Raw genomic sequence first — 17874 nt, forward strand, 5'->3', positions numbered from 1 at the left:
CTCAGTCATTCGACCAGCAACACCCTCCCCTAGAACCACTTCAAAACAGCTTGTCAAGTCCTCTGGAAGTCTGACCTTGTTTAATTGTTTTTTAAAGAAAGTAAAGGAAATATTCTAATCAAAACATAATAGAACTTTACATGGTTTTATTACACATTATTATTATTGAAAGCAAACTTTGTACAAAAAGTTTTATACAGATTAAATCCTTACATCTGTTTTCTACAAATCTTTACCCGAAGGGCTTTTGTGCTGCCCTAATTGTATCCATGAGGTACCAGTACAGCGAATCATACCTGCAGCAGAGGTATGACTTGTACCAGTACCTGCTGTAATAAAGCAGGCAATGGCAACTGGTTTTCTCCAGTGAATCTTCTCAGTCATTCGACCAGCAACACCCTCCCCTAGAACCACTTCAAAACAGCTTGTCAAGTCCTCTGGAAGTCTGACCTTGTTTAATTGTTTTTTAAAGAAAGTAAAGGAAATATTCTAATCAAAACATAATAGAACTTTACATGGTTTTATTACACATTATTATTATTGAAAGCAAACTTTGTACAAAAAGTTTTATACAGATTAAAAAAAAAAAAAAACCTTGGCTAGGCAAAGCCATTTACATGTGTGCATACACACACATACATATAGTATTTTACATCATTATAATAATACATATTTACAAATATACTATTTAAATTATTTTACAATTTATAAAAATGAGGTGAGGTCATTATAAAACCAAATAAAAATGGATGAAAACTTGAACTAAACAGTCATTTAAAACATTACAAAACCTTTAAAAATTTTAGAAAACAAAAGTCATGTCCCTGAAATATCAAAATTAATATTTCAATAGTACATCATTGTTGCTTTCATTTTGATACCAAGTTCTAACATGTTTAAAAATAAACATTTCAACCAATAACAGGTAAGCAAACTGGACTGATGACTAGAACAAGCTGATCGTGCTACTGAAAATAGAGTCAGCAAGCAATAAAAAATCTATTGATCAAAAATGGGGTAAAACCTCCCTCTAGTTCCCCATTAAAACATGAGGAATTTGAAGCTTCTGTGTAGTATGCAATATCAATTAAGACTCCAAGGAATTCAGCATCTTATCTGTAATGTAAGAAAATGCTAAAGTTATGATTCTATGTTTCTGATATGATCATTTCAAGAACAGGTTACACCTTTTAAGTGACCTCTACTTAAATAATACTGGTGTTAAAAACTAGCTTTTACAGAAGCAGTTTGGTAACTATTTTTATATTTTAAGAAGTCAGTTAAAAGACATGCAAGGGATGAAATAACCCACTATATGTGCTATCATGCAAGCAAATAAAGTATCAAATTCACTCAAAGACTTTAGAATTGTAATAGAATTTGGAAATTTCAAATTAACAAGCATCATTTTCAGATACAAGTTATTTCTTTAATGAATCTACATTCTCCTCGCAAGAAAATAGAAATTATGTAAGATAACATTAAGTTGAAACAGAAAAATCCAGTTTAATGCTTTTTTTCTTTTTCTATAAAACAAAAAACACATGAGTGAGAGAAGAGGTAGAGAGAAAGAGAAATAGTACTTTTTGACAGGGTCTTGTCATTGTGATCCTCTGCCCCAGCACTGCAATTAGCTAGGATTACAAGTGCATGCCACCACCCCCAGTCTGTGCAGTTGGTCCAGAATGTAAACCCAGACCTATCATATGGCCACAACTTCACATAGCAGCATCCTACTGCCTATGTCACCATAGCAGGGCCAAGTTTAATTTATTAAAGGCAGCAAAAATCTTAAAGCACAGTGAATCTGAAAAATAAACAAGACACTTTTGCCTTAAGTCATTTTTTTTATACAAGGTTCCTTAGAATAAGCTTCTTTCCCAAATTTTCTATTAGTCAATCTTACATTCTGAATTATATAAATAGAAATTTAGCTTCACTACTAAACTACTAAATGTCTTTTAAAGATCTAACAAATCAGTTGCTTTTATGAAAATTAACAAATTATTCAGACAGTAGTTCACATTGAAGCTAGAAACAAATATAAAACTCAAAAGTTATTCAGAACACTTAACACTATAATCCATAACTAAACATGATTTCTATTCAGATTTACTTAAAATTTAATTTAAAATTGGGTTTCAAATATGCTACAAATCAAATGAAAAGTACAGTGATACATTAAATAACTTTATAACTTTCTTTACAAAAATACAGAAGTTAAGCAATTGGCTGAGGTCTCACAGAAAAAAAAAATGGTGTTATTGATTAGTGACATAATAAACCTATACAAAAATAACTTAAAGAAACTGAGAAAACATGTCAATGAATTTAATATAGCAAAATCACATCTTCTATAGATAATAGATTTATATATTTTGTAAATTACAATGACTATATAGACTTCACTGCTTGTGAAACATACTGCTATTCAAGAATGTTTTATTTTTCTTTATCTATGAAAAAATGTATTATCAACAAATGGGTTTCCCCCCACCTTAGACTTATCAGCCATCAGAAGATTGAGGAGAGATGCCATGCTGATCTGAACTGCAGCAGGCTTCACTCCAAGCACGTGCCTGCAGATGAGGTGACCTTAGATGCTTGTACAAGCAACCACTCTCCAACCTGACTGAAGCAGGATTGCAACTGGATGCCTCTCACCTACTATTCACATCGGCAATAACCAACACGCCATAACTGCACAATTAGTGTCAAACATTTACTTCATTATTCTCCTGTGGTATACCCATTAACTACCTGCATTTTAACTTTTCAAAGAGCTTCATTAGCTGCTGGAATCTTTCTGAAACCTGAAAAATTAAAATAAGCATTAACTATAAATATGTGAATAATCTTTTTTAATCTGTGATGAATACTTTTACAAAACATAAAAACAGAAAACATTAACATCAACAATAAATAGATGAACTGATGTTTATGAAATATCTTTCTACTAATGGTGATTTCTTTTTGTTTATGTATATGTGTCTGTGTGGTGGTTTTCAGACAGGGTTTCACTACATCACAATTCTCATGTGTCAAGCCCCAGAGTGGCTGGGAGCTACAGGCACACACAACTGTACCCAGCTTTTCCAGGACAGGCCACACAAGAACCTGGGGCCACCTATGTGGCCTGCCGAGCAGCAGCATCCATTCTGTGCTACTATAGCTGGGCAAACAAGAAATTTTCTTAAATCAGAAAAATTATAAAACTGCCTGAGATCAAATAAGAAATTATAAAATATAGAACAAAAAATCATTCTAGTCATACTTTTCCCACAATCACCAAGTTTTTAACAGCACTATATTGAGCCATATTTTCAAAGTAGCTAGCTAATAAGTTTATATGCATTTAAAAATTAAATCTAAGTATTTAGAGTAGCAATGTATATGAAACAAGAGAGAGAGGAAAAAAACTGGGTAGTTACCTGATTTGGATTTTTATTCAACTTGACAGCTAAATACGTAAATGTTTTCAATGATGGCCCTCTTTTCTGACACTCTAGTAAGATTTCCCGGTCATCATTTCTGTGGAGGGAAAAATTTTATTTAGTTTTTGTACACTAGAGCAATATGGCAATAAAATCTCATTGCCTTAATGTCCAGAAACAAAGGACATTAATACACACAGGAGAAAGAAAACCTGTATATTTCAAAACATGGACAATGGTTATCTTTAATAAAGTAATAAAATAAGATTAAGAAATAAGAAACGTGGGGCCAGCAGTTGGCATGGTGGTTAAGGTACTGGACACTCCCACATGGCTGACCACAGTTTGAGTTCCGGACCTGGTGGCTTGCTTTCTCACTTTCCCTCTCTCTCGTTCTCTGTCTCTCTATGATCAAATTAAAAATGAATGAATAAATAAAATTAAATAATTTTTTTTTAAGAGGTTTTTGCTATAGGACGCATGCACTCGCTGGGAAGACAGAGAGAGAGAGACAGACAGAAAGCAAGATTACACCAACTGTTGGTCCTTTTTTAAAAAAAATTACTTTAGGGAGCAGTAGTTGGCATAATGGCTATGTCGCTGGACTCCCATGTAGTCGACCGCAGTTCGAGTCTCGGACCCAGTGGCTTAAACTCATGCCGGTCACGTGTGTGTGCATGCCCAGGATCCCGAGAGGAGAATGGAGAAGGGATTGTGGTGTGGCCATTCCCCCGAGGGGTGATTTCTCGCTTTCTGTCTCTCTGTCTCTCTCTTTCTGGCGAACACACACACCCTATAGTAAAAGCCTCTCAAAAAAATAAAAATAAAAAATCACACCAATCACATGTGTTCTCAAAATCCCAGGGGAAGGTATTGTGGCATGGCCAACTCCCCTACGATGTGACTTCTCACTTCCCCCCTCACTGTCTCTCTCTGGAGAGCACACACACACCCAGAAATAAGGGCCAGGCTGTGCAGTAGCGGTTAAAGTGGCTAGATCCTACATGGCTGACCACAGGATTCAAATCCTAGACCCAGAAGCTTGAGAAATATGTCAGGTACATGTGTGTGCATGCACAAAATCCCAAAAGAAGATGGAGAGGAAATTGCAGTGTGACTGTTCCCCATGAGGAGAGTCCTTTCTCACTTTCTCCACCTCTGTCTGTCTCTCTAGCAAGTGCACATGCCCTCTGGCAATAAGATTATAAATTATAAATCATTTTACTCTGAGTTCATATGTTATTTTCCAAGTTTTCTACTACAAATATTCTAACCTATAATTCTAACCTATATTTCTAATAATAAAATTGAAGTTTAGTTATTTAAAATTATTTAACATACACACTAATTAAAAAATGAGGGCCCAGGGCCAACAGGTGGCATGGTTGTTAAAGTGCTAGATTCCCACATGGCCAACTGCAGTTCGAGTCCCAGACCTGGTGGCTTGCCTTTTCATTTTCCCTCTCTATCTGATGAATTAAATAATTCTTTAAAAAAAAAAAATGAGGGCCCAGCCCAAGGATGATCATGGATATACCAGAAGCCCTAGAGCTAAAATAGAATCCACATCTCTTAATTTCCAGAACTCTGCTTTTCGAAATCGTCTGAACAAATGTGTACTGCTACCATCTCTAAAATTTTATTCTGCCATCTACAAGTTATATGAAATGAGTATGTGAGGATTGTAGTATTCAACGAAACTGATCCCCAGTTTATGGCTTTTTTTTCTCTTTGGTTTTTGCTGTAGTTTGCATATGCTCATTGATGTGGTATGGCAATCATTTTTCCTCTTGGTATTTTGGGCATGCATGCCCAAAAGCCTACTGCGTTTTTCAGGCAGCCACATCTGTGACTCAAATCATAGAATTAGCTTTGTGGGATTCAGCCATCTTAACTACCATGCCATGGGCTGGCCCTGATCACCAGTTTTAACAAAATTCAGCTTCTCTCATTGAGCACTCTAGTCAAATATCAAGGTCATTCATCTCTAGTCCAAAGGTCACAACAGTGGTTTCCTTTATGTAGTTACCTTTAAGTGGATTCTTAAGAAATGCATTTTTTTTAATTCACATAAAATTCAAATGTACAACCTGTTTATAAAACTGCTTGAGGGGCTGGCAAGTTAGCATGGTGGTTAAGGTGCTGGATTCCCACATGGCTGACCCGTTTGAGTCCTGGACCTGGTGTCTTGCTCTCTCACTTTTCCCTTCTCTCTCTCTCTGGTCAAATTAAAAAATAATAATAATAAATAATAACAAATAAAATTAAAGAAATATTTTTTAAAAACTGCTTGAAACTTTGTTTTCTGGAGAGGTTTTTGCTATAGGGTGCGTGCACTCACTAGACAGAGAGAGACAGAGAGATAGAAAGAGAGAAATCACCCCCCAGGGGGGATGGCCACGCCGCAATCCCTTCTCCTCCATTCTCCTTTCGGGATCTTGGACACACACGCACATGCGCCCGGCCTGAGTCCAAGCCACCAGGTCCGGGACGCAAACAGCAGTCAACTACATGGGAGTCCAGCAACATAGTGATTACACTAACTGCTGGTCCCTGAAACTTTTAATTTAGGGGGAAAATAACATTATAAGCACCTCCACTTTTTGCTCTTTTTCATCACCTGTCATTTCTCTTTTCTAAAATGTGCTTATATCCATTTTCTTCAAATGAAAAACAACTTATTTTTTCATGTAAAAGGGAAGAACACAATGAAAAGCTCTATTCATGATGCTAATACACATCCTTGGTTAAGAGTCATTGTTCTAGATTTTTATGAAGTATAGCTGAAACTATACCCTGGAATGTATCTTCAACTTACTTCGGCAATTTTTAGAGTAAGTCATCACTTTCTTTACAATGAGATAAAACTGATGATATGACAGATTAGATATATGACCTCACAAAATTTCCTAGTGATATGTCTCAGAAGAGTCTTACCTTGTCCATGAAACTATAATTTCTCCTTTCTTTTTAATAACATTCTTTGCAGAAAGGCTTATAGGAAAAGTGGCATGTGCTGCTGTTGAGTCCTTGATTCCCGGGCTTGCCTTTAATGATGAAGGATTTTTATTCACAGCAGAGGCCCTTTTTTTGGCTTTCTTTTGGTGCACTTCACCATTATCACCAGAATCTTGGGTAAGTTTCTTAGTCTTTTCCTTACTGATGAAGTCTATTTCCCTTCTTTGTTTTTTCTGAGAATGATTCAGATCAGAAAGGTTTTTTCTCTTTTTTTGAGCATTTTCCAAAGTCCCAGGTAACTCTGAACTATCAGAAGTTGATGTTGGCTCTGATTTTAAATCATCCTTTTTAATTTCACATGAACTAGGAGATTTTGTGGTCAAATTAACACAGGTTTCCTCAACAATGCATTCCAAAGGCTTCTTTGCCTTGTGTACCTCCTCTTCCTTACAGTTATCTTCATCTACACATATCACCTGACACTCCAAGCTTTCAACAGCTAATGCAGGACAGTTACCTTCAGTTTTACTCTCACTTGAAGTATTTTGTGTCAAATCAATAAAAGCATGTACAGGATTAGGCTGCAAAGAATTCTCTAATGTTTGAGCATTTTGATCTATATTGTCTCCAGGACATTCCAACTGATTCATATTTAACACTGTTACTTCTATGAACTCCCCCAAGTTTTTGGTCTCAGTGACCGGCTCTTTTGTTAGGTCTATGTATGTGTTCTGAAGATGATCCTCAACAGAATGTGGGTTCTCTCCCATTGAAGGTAATTCTTCAATACTTTCAGGCACTTTTGGTTCCCATGCTTGATGAAGCTTCAAACATTCATCAGCTACTCCATCACTATGATCCACTTTACCTGAAGCATCTTTAAGAAATTCATATATATCGGGAACCTGTGTTTGTATCATAGAGTTCTGTTCTTCACAGGTTGGTTTACTGCTATCAACATTTTTGTTGGAATTTTCCAATTCTTCCACAGATTTTAAAACTGTGTCCTGACATGGGATATATTCTTTCTCTGCTACCTCACCAGCTTCCTTTTCCACTCTGGGCAAAGATGCCAATGATTCATCTGCCACCATACTCTGTGTAATACCAGGGGAGGTAGAAGGTGCTGCACGCCGTATTTTCACAATGAAATGATCGTTGGACTTTTCCATTATGACAGCATGCATGGGTAGATTAGGGTGGTACTGAAAGCCTGGAGCAACAGACCGGCTTGTCCATGATGAAGAACAACTTGATTTACTACTCGAATTATCAGACTCCAGAGCTAAATGAATATCTTGCTCAGATGCATCTTCTTCTTCAAGTAAGGCATCCTCACTAAAATGGGCACTAATAACTTCTTCAGGAGTTGAACTAGACAAAACTTCAGGCTTTAAGAAACTAAGATGACCATCTGACTTCAGAGGTGATGGTACTGTTAAAGAGACTGCTAGATCTTCAAGAAGTATGGAAGAAATGCAAGGTTTACTCTTTTCTGAACTACACACATTATCTTTACTTAAAGTTATGTTAGTAGACACTTCAAACATACAACTTTCATCTAACACATCAGGATGAACTGGCAACGAAAGCCCTGAAGACAGAGTTGGACCTTTTTCAGATGATAATAAGGACCAGTTATCATCACTAATAATTTTAGGACATGGAGAAGCCACCCCTGAAACTAGTTCTTCTGTTGTACAAGCTGGTATGGATTCACACTTAAGACTCTCCAGTAGCTGTTTCTCTGGAGTCTTTAACTCCCACTCACTTTTTTCATTACAAGTAACATTGCTGTCCAAAAGATCAGAACCTTGCAACAAACTTTTAAATATTTCACCCATCTGTGCATCACTCACTAAATTAAAAGTAAGGCTAGAAGCTTGCTGTTCAGTAAGAATTTCAAAACTACGTTCTGGCTTCAGAGCTGCATGCTGGGTTGTCTGTACATCCTCTATGATACTGCTCTCTGTTTTTCCTGGCTTTGGGGTGCTTGGGCAGGGCAGTTCCAAGGAGTGCTTTTCACACTGAGAGTTCTTTATCTTATCAAAGCAGGTATTGAAACTTTTTTTGTCATGCTTTACTGTGTTAATACTGGAGTTACTTTGGTCCTGCTGTTTTTCCTCAGATTTTTTACATCCCAGTAAAGACTTACAATGAACAGAATCTTCAGATTTTGGTGATTTTTCTTTCAGCAATGCTTTGTTAGAGTTGTCCATATTCCCTTTCTCACAATTTGAATATTGTGCTTTATCTTTCCTTGTTTTTTCAAGTTTTCCTTCATCACTGTCACTTCCAAAGTTTACAGAATCACAAAATTTTACTAAAATTTTCTTAAGTTTTGCAAACAAATAATCAAGTTGTTCATCCACAAACTTCCACAGTTTTTTTTTCATATCTGGTAGTTGCTGTTCGAATAAACGATCAACTATACCATTCTTTTTAACTTGCTTAAGTTTAGAATCTATAACATCACAGAGATTCTTCTGTAAAGTAGTCACTGACTTAAAGATTTTGGATAAGTCGAGGTGTTTAATTAGTGATGTAAAACTCAAAATTGCTGATTCAATAATTCTATGAAATTGTATTAATGAAAATTTGACCTTGAATTTCATGTAATTTTTTCTTACATGTTTTCTTATCATTCGTAACATGTGCATAATCTCTCGTATAGAAGAGGGTGCAGCAATAATTGGAACTATTTTCTCCAAGCTGGACGTGCTCATTGTTTTATCTTTCTTCTCTGTTTTTGAAGATCTGCTAGATTCACTTGGTCTTTTATTCCACTTGCTGTTGTTCTGATGGGTATTTACAGATGTTTTCCTATTGTCTTTAGCCAAATGCACAGTACTTTTTCTACTTCTTGGCCTAGTCCGTGTGTTCTGCATTTCGGCAGAAGCTCTAGGCTTGGCAGATTTTTCAAAACCTTTTTGTGGTTTAGATATTTCACTGTCACTTATAATTTCTCCTTCTTCTAATTCATCTAAAGATGAAGTTTTACGGAAGTCTTCCTCTGCATATCTGTCAGATTTTCGAATTGGCTTCTGGTTTTCCTTATTGAGATCTGAGTGATTCTTGGAGGTAGGATGAGTTGAATTTGGTGGATATACATCTATGGAAGAAAAAAGTATTAAACACACCTATGGAAGCTATAGCTATTACATATTTCTTTTTCTAAATTTTGTAAAACAATTATTTATTTAGTTTTATTTATTTATTATTTTTTAATTTGATCAGAGACAGAGAGGGAAAGTGAGACAGCAACTCTCAAGGTCTGGGACGTAAACAGTGGTCAACCATGTGGGGAGTCTAGCACCTTAACCACCATGCCACCTGCTGGGCCCCCAACTATTACATACTATATTAAGGTCACATGACCATTGAGTCTTTGCTAATTGACATTTCCATTAAATAGGAAATTGTGATAAGCAGATGGCATAATGGTTATGTCACTGGACTCCCACACAGTCAACCACGGTCTGAGTCCTAGATTCAGCAGCTTAAAACTCATATTTTGTTGGGGCTGGCAGGTGGTGTGGTAGGTTAAAGGTATTAGACTCCCACATGGCCAACCATATTTCAAGTCTCAGACCTAATAGCTTGCTTTCTCATTTTCCCTCTCTGCCTGTCTCTCACTCTCTCTGTCCTCCTCTGTTCAAATTAAAAATACATAAATAAATAAAGTTAAATTAAAAAATTCTTAAAAAAAAAAAAAAGCACCTCACACTGACACATATGTGTGTGTGTGTGTGTACCCAGAATCCAAAGAGTAGAATAGAGGAGAACAAAATGCAGAATGACCATTCACCCAGGGGAAGATTTCTCATTTTCTGTCTCTGTCTCTCTCTGTCTCTCCAGTGAGCTCATGCACCCTATGGCAAAAATCTCTTTGAAAAAAATAAATAAAAATGTTTATAATTTACAATTTTTTAATAAAAATTAAAAATTAAATATTAGAGTAATTCATTAAGTTTCTTTAATTTTAGGCAGAATGTTGTTAATGCATAATACTTATTCATGTCATTGATATATAAAGTACTTAGAAGTTGATAAGTATGAAATTGTGTCTTTTGAATAATCATCAACTGGGGACCAGCCAGCAGTTAGTGTAATGGCTATGTTGCTGGATTCCCATGTAGTTGACCGCAGTTCACGTCCTGGACCTGGTAGCATAAAACTCACGCCAGGCACATGTGCGTGTGTGCCTAAGATCCCAAGAGGAAAATGGAGAAGGGACTGCGGCATGGCCATCCCCCCAGGGGGTGATTTCTCGCTTTCTGTCTGTCTGTCTCTGTCTGTCTGACAAGCGTGCATGCCCGATAACAAAAAAAAAACCTCTTCAAAAATAAATAAATAAATAAATAATCATCAATCAACTGTTCCCTATATCTTTATTTTATTTTACAGTATCAGCTACTCTATGCCATTGATGGTGGTTTCTTGAACAACAACCAAAGTCTCAATGCAGAAAGATTTTAAATACTCTATCTCACTACTCCTTTTTTGTATAAATAATTAAGAATCACCCAACTTTAGACTAAAGGTGGAATATATACTCCTAGTTAACAACAAGGTCTGAAATACACTATTTTTTATGTTCTCAAAAAAGAAAAAGCACCTTCTGTCTTTCTCTCTGGTAAGTGTCTGCACCCTCTACTGCTTCCCCCACCACTTCACCCCCCAAAAAACATCAATTTATCTTGCTTATGTATTTTACGTTCCCATAAAAAGATAAGTTTAAGAATATAAATGATTACCTTTAGGACTGTTACATAATGGAACTCGGGATGGGCTTTCCATTCTAAGAACTTTTGCTACAGGTCTCACTGGACTATTCAGAGGACTTATGGCTTCTGGAATAGGTCTCAGATGATTAAGGTCAATACTCAAAACGGAGTTATCATCATCATGATATAATGAGTTAGTTTCACCAGTTTCCACTCTATGGTCCATCAACTCAGCCTGTGGAAGTGAAGATTGTAGAGTCTCCTTAGGTAAGCAAGTCTCCAAATGACAAGACTTATTTTCAACTTGTGGTGTTTCTACAAGTGAAGGTTCAAATTTGGGGTTATTATCTTCTGAGAAGGTTGTTGGCAAAATGCCAGCTTCTTTAACTGAAGGCTGTAAAATGCTTTCACTGGTTTCAGCCACTTTCACTGAAATAGCTGCCTTCATTTCCACACCCTCAGAAGTATCACAAGAATTTAAGCCATCATTTTTTTTGGTATTTGATTCCAGGGCAAAATTTGGAGAAACATCTGTTTGTAATACACCCATTACCACAGGAGCTGCTGCTCTAGTAACATCAATAGTCTGTATCATTTCTGCTGATGACGGAAACAAGGATTCTGTTTGTTCCATTTCCACAGGTGTTGAGAAAGAAATCTCTGCACCATAAACAGGTAATTCGCAATGCCCAGCATTCTCCACAGATTTAACTAACAAACTATTTTCTTCTTCCATTTTGCTTTCTATAATACTGATCTTGGGTTCAGCATCCTTTGGTTCTATTAACTTGGATTTGGTTTCCTCTGTGATACCTTCATTGACAGAAGGAACACATGTTGCTGTTTTAGCTTGCACTATGGACTCCAAATCACTCCCATCACTGGACTTAGGAGTATCAATTATTTTATGATGATTATCTTGAGAAACAGGCTGCTTTTTTGCAGGAGAAAGAGTTAAATTTAATTTTTCCATAAAACTCAACTTTAAGTCTTTGTTTTTTGTTTCATTTGGACCACTCTCAGCTTTCACTGAAAGATCTCTATTATCTGTTCCTTTAGAAATTTCGTTAGAGATGTCACCTTTATCATTTGTTGGCTCATTCTGTCTCTTTAAATTGGTAGTGGTTTTCTTAATTTCTTTGTTAGTCTTCTGCAAATGTTCTGTAGGGTTTTTTTCATTTCTCATATGCCTATTTTCTTCTTTGCTTTCTCGTTCCCTTTTCCTCTTATCTTCAGTTCTATGCCTTTCTGCTTTTAAAGGTGGATTTTCCCATTGGTGCATAGTATCACCTTCTTTGGAGTCAATATGTTTGTGAGTTCTACTGCTTGAAAGAAAAGATGAACATCTTCCATCCTGAAAACTATGACTGTTTATACTCCTTTCTCTTTTACAATCTTCCCTTCCTCTTCTTTCTTCTAGATGGTATTTACTTGAATTATGAGATTTTGTAATTTCATTCTTGGAATAAGGAAATGATGCTCGTTCAGATCTTCTCCAATGATCCTGATCCTTCAATACTGATTTAGGTTTCAAATCAACTCTTCTTTCTTCTTTATCTTGTGGTTTAAATTCTTTCCTATTTGTATTTTGTGATCTTTCACTTTGTCTTTCTAGTTTTTTGTCACTTTGAGATTCCACTCGAGTGTGTGGCCTTTCTCTAGAAGTCTCTTTCTCCCAAGAAGAATTAATGCGTTCGCTTTTATAATCCAAATCTGTGTTACTTTTAAACTTTGAAGTTCTGCTTTCAGCCTTTGGTTCACCTTTACTATATTTCTCAGGACGCCCTTGTAGCCTTTGACTAGCCTCCATGTTCCTTGGTTCGCCAACACCACAGCTAGCACTTAAATCTTTTCGTAGTCTATCAGTTCCTTTGCTATACTGGTTATGTCTAATATCCTTTCTCCCTCTTTTATTATCCTCATTTGAGCTACCCTCACCAACCTGGTGATGAGAACGTGACCAGATGCCATTGGTGCAGTGTTTCTCAACAGATGCAGGCAAATGCAAAGTGCTCTTTTTTTCAGAATATGATTTTCCTTCCTTTTCCAGGTTTGGCAGTGAAGTGCTATGATGTACATCTTTAGAACCATCATTTTTAATTCTGTGATCAGTCTTTGAACAATCATCCAAATGAGGAGATCTAGATTTAAGATCTTTTGTTTTAACTGTATCTGATGTCCTTGCAGTTTTAAGATTATTTCGAAAATGTGGAAACTCAGACAATCTATTAAAAAACAGAAATTAACAAAAAAAGTTAAATTTAAGATATCTAACAGTATTCCAAATTTTATTAATATGTGACATACTTTTAAAATGTGGGGACCCACACACTAGCAAACCAATTTTACCTTGCAAAAAAAAAAAAAGTGAGTGATTAAGAATTTGCAAGTGAGTTAGCCAGTGGCATGGTGGTTAAGATGGGTGGATTTCACATGGCCAAATATGTGGTTTAAGTCTTGAACCTAGTGGCTTGAAAAATACGCTGGGCACATGCATGCATGCCCAAAATCCTGAAAGGAGGGAAAAATGGAGATGAGACTGCAGGATGATCATCCTCTATGGGGGTGCTTTTTCACTTTCCTCTCTCTCTCTGGTGAGCGCATGTGACATTTGGCAAAATAAAAAAACAATTTGCCAGCTTCTGTCTAAATGAGCCAATTTTCAAAACAAACTCTCTTTTACTTGCTTTGTTCAAAGAGAGTCTTTCAGACTAGTCAGATCTATATACTAGCTCTTGCAAATGTCTTTTAGACTTCTTTCATGACATGGGCACGACTCTGAAACTAACCACAAGTACAGATCTTTTACAACAGTGACTATTTTTTTGCCCTCAATCACTCTAGCACAACTGAAAAAGAAGGAAAGGTGAAACCTTGATGAACAACAAACATACACAAAGTAGAATTCTATGTAATTCCCTATTACTTTTTTCTGTTTCATGTAAAATTCCATAGTAAGCGAAAGCATCAGTACCCATCTTAAAGTGTTACACACTGTACAAAAATAAAAAGAAATATAAAGTTGTGATTTTTTCCTAAGAGAATGATATGTTTCCACTATTGCTTTTTTTTTTTTGGATGTTTCAGAAAACTGGTAGTCTTCCTAGCAATAAAATGTAGATAGCTCAATGTGGTTTTTTGTAGTAAGTTAATCTTCCTGAATTTTTATAAAGTACCCAAATTTTCATAAAATCATTCCTAATCAGTGTAAAAGCATAGAAAAACCCAAAACTTTAAAAACCTAGGAAGGGGCCAGCAGGTGGTATGGAAGTTAAAGGTGCTAGACTCCCACATGCTGACTACAGTTCAAGTCCTAAACCTGGTGGCTTGCTTTCTCGCTTTCCCTCTCTCTCTGATCAAACTGGAAAATAATAATAATAATAATAATAAAGTTAAATAAAAATATTTCTTAATAAGCAAACAGAAATAAGACCTTATTATGAAACAAAAGAAGACGTAAGAAATATACAACCTAAGGCAATGTATAGATCTTTTATGAACCCTATTATAGACTGAAATGTATCCCCACTCCCACTCCCAAAGTAATATGTTGAAGTCCTAACCCATGGTACCACAGTACCTTATTATTTGTCAATTAAAAATAATAACTTTTTTAAAATTTAAAAAAAAAAAATCTACATTACAGGACCAGCAGGTGGCATCATGGTTAGGGGCGCTGAACTTCCACATGGCTAGCTACGGTTTGAGTCCCGAACCTGATGGCTTGCTTTCTCTCTCTCTGTATCCCTCTCTGGCTAAATTAAAATAAATAAAGGGGGCAGCAGATGGCATAATGTTTAAATCGCTGGATTCCCACATATTCAACTGAGGTTTGAGTCCAGAACCTTGTGGCTTACAACTCAGGCCAGGCGTGTGTGCGTGCATGCTGAATATCCTGAGAGGAGAATGGACAAGAAGGGACTGAAAAGCATAATAATCCTCCCAGTGGGTGATTTCTTGCTTTCGGTCTCTCTGTCTCTCTCTGTCTTCCTGGCAAGCACACACACCCTATAGCAAAACAAAAACAAAAACAAAAACAAAACAAAAAAAAAACAAAAAGCACCTCTCCAAATCATTTAATTAATTAATTAATTAAAGAAAGCGAGAAATCACCCCCCAGAGGGGATGGCCACGCTGCAATCCCTGCTCCTCCATTCTCCTCTCAGGATCTTGGGCACGTACGCACACGCGCCCAGCGTGAGTTTTAAGCCACCGGGTCCGGGACGCGAACTGCAGTCGACTACGTGGGAGTCCAGTGACATAGCCATTACACTAACTGCTGGTCCCAATAAAATATTTCTTAAAAAAATCTACATTGGGGTCCGGCAAGTGGTATCATGGTTAATTTCCTACAAAGCGCTGAATTCCCACGTGGCTGCGAGCAGTTCAGTCCTGGACATGGTGGCTTACTTTCTCACTTTCCCTTTCTCTCTCTTTGTCTCTGTCTGTTCAAAATAAAAATGATAATAATAATAATGACAAATGTAATTAAATAAATAAATATAAAGTCATTTAAGCCAAAAAAAACCTCTTTTTTAAAAAAATATCTACATGAAAAATTTTTAAGAATTAAGCTCATAAATTTTCTATATATTTCTGCCTTATATTAATATTTCAATTTTTCTATTCATTAAACATTAAGTTTCAACTAAATGATAAGCATTTACTATTAGAATACTAGTTATAGCTCACAAAAAGGGTAAATATTAGAGTATTTATTAATGTACAGACATCAAACAATTTAATGACATAACTCCCATCATTTGTTACCCTAGTTCCTCTTACTTTTTAAAAAAATAATTATTTATGGGACCAGCAGTTAGCATAATAGCTATGTCGCTGGACTCTCACGTAGTCGACCGCGGTTTGAGTCCTGGACACGGTGGCTTAAACTCACGCCGGGCGTGTGTGCATGAGTGCCCAAGATCCCAAGAGGAGAATGGAGGAGAAGGGATTGTGGCATGGCCATCCCACCTGGGGGGGTGATTTCTCGCTTTCTATCTCTCTGTCTCTCTCTGTCTGGCGAGCGCACGCACCCTATAGCAAAAACCTCTCCAAAAATAAAATAATAATAATTATTTATTTAACTCCTTTGTTATTACTTTTTAATTTGACCAGACAGAGACAGAGAGAGAAAAGGAAAGTGAGAAAGCAAGCCACCAGGTCCGGAACCCAAACTACGGTTGGCCATGTGGAAATCCAGTGCCCTTGTCCACATTGCCACCCGCCAGCCCCTGTTCCTCTAGTTTCTCTTTCACCCTGGACAAACAACATGCCCTTTTTCTAATAAACTCAAATATATACAAAATATCTGCAGCGACTCAGTAATCAACCTTATGCTAGTTGCACTGGGCTTTAGGTAAGTAAATACATACAATCGTCTTTATTTTAAAAGGTTTAAAGTGGTGGTCAACAGGTGGCATAGTAAAGTTGCTAGACTCCCACATGGCTGACCACGGCTCATGTTTCAGACATAGGGGCTTGAAAATCATGCCTTTGCATGCGTGTGTGTGCTCAAAATCCAGAGAAAAGAATGCAGAAGGGACTGAGGCAAGGCCATCCCCCTAGGGGGATGATTTCTTACTTTCTCTCTTTCTATCTCTTCTTTCTATCTCTGTCTCCCTCGGGTGAGTGCACAAACCCTATGTGAAAAAAATTTAAAAAGGTCTAATGTGGAATTTGACGATGCCAAATGATCCATAGCATGTTTTCATTCTTCATTTACTAAGTATCTGCCATGTGTCACACATGGTAGCTGCTTTAAAAAAAGGTGAGAGCAGTCAGACATGGCCCTTGTTCCATAAAGCTTGCACTCTAGTGGAAAAGAATGATACTAAACGCAATACCAATTGTGATTTCAAAACCGGTTAAGCTCCAAAAGAGAAGATTAGTAGATTTTTAGCAAGTGAAGGACAATAGTAGTCCTAGTAGTTAAAACAGTCTATACAAAGGTAGAGTTCTCAGTCATCGAGGAAGTGATAAAATGCCAGAGCTTTACAAACCTGTTAACACCCAGGACAAAGTAAACACTAAATGTAGGGTTAAGAGTAGTTTGGAACCAGGGCTGACAGGTGGTGTGATAGTTAAGTGTGCTGGACTCCCATACAGGCAACAACGGTTTGAGTCCTAGACCTGGCGGCTTACTTTCTCACTCTCTCTCCCCCATTTCACGTCATCCCTCTCTGATCAAATTAAAAATTTTAAAAAGTTACAAAAAAAAGTAGTTTGGAACCATACCAAGAAGCCCTTACCAGCCAATTTAAGATTTATGATATTTTATCCTAAGAATAATGACATGTATTTTAATCAAGAAAAGGGAGGAGGGTAGGGTTACTTTTGTGATAGGGAAATGTCAAAACTTGTGCTTTAGAAAATGTCCCATGATAGGGCCATCTGGTGGCATGGTGGTTAAAGAGCTGGATTTTCACATAGCTGACCAAGGCTCGAGTTCCGGACCTGATGGCTCGCTTTCTTACTTTCTCTTTCTCTCTCTCTCTGGTCAAATTTAAAAATAATAATAACAAATGGAGCTGAATAAATAATGATATTTAAAAAAAAAAGAAGAGAAAATGTCTTGTGACTGTAATACTTAAAGGAGACAAAGAGGGGTGCGCAGCGGCGGGCCTGGGCCTGCGCGTCTGTGGTGGGCCGCTGGGCCTGCGCGTGGCCCCTGGGCCTGCGCGTGGCCGCCAGGCATGCACCTGCGCGTGGCCAATGGCCGCATGCGGCCAACTGAAGCCGCAAACAAGGGATAA

At 37.0% G+C, this 17874-nt stretch overlaps 1 protein-coding gene across 4 annotated transcripts in view; it reads right to left on the minus strand.

The window, feature by feature from the left end:
* Nucleotides 1-736: 736 nt before the first annotated feature.
* CASP8AP2 (caspase 8 associated protein 2) overlaps nt 737-17874 on the minus strand; it is a 48657-nt gene continuing 31519 nt past the window's right edge. For 3 of the 4 annotated variants that reach the window (XM_006156120.3, XM_027774808.1, XM_027774806.1), the window contains 4 exons: nt 11150-13344; nt 6372-9504; nt 3432-3531; nt 2487-2813 (listed from right to left, as the gene is read on the minus strand). In XM_006156120.3, coding sequence (XP_006156182.1) covers nt 2757-2813; nt 3432-3531; nt 6372-9504; nt 11150-13344 — 5485 coding nt within the window. In that variant the 3' untranslated portion in view covers nt 2487-2756. Of the gene's footprint in view, nt 1117-2486; nt 2814-3431; nt 3532-6371; nt 9505-11149; nt 13345-17874 lie in introns of those variants that run through there. The other variant, XM_027774807.1, reaches the window with a different exon arrangement.

Source organism: Tupaia chinensis, unplaced genomic scaffold, assembly GCF_000334495.1.
Source record: "Tupaia chinensis unplaced genomic scaffold, TupChi_1.0 Scaffold000478_3, whole genome shotgun sequence".
In the NCBI taxonomy this organism is placed as follows: Eukaryota; Metazoa; Chordata; class Mammalia; order Scandentia; family Tupaiidae; genus Tupaia; species Tupaia belangeri.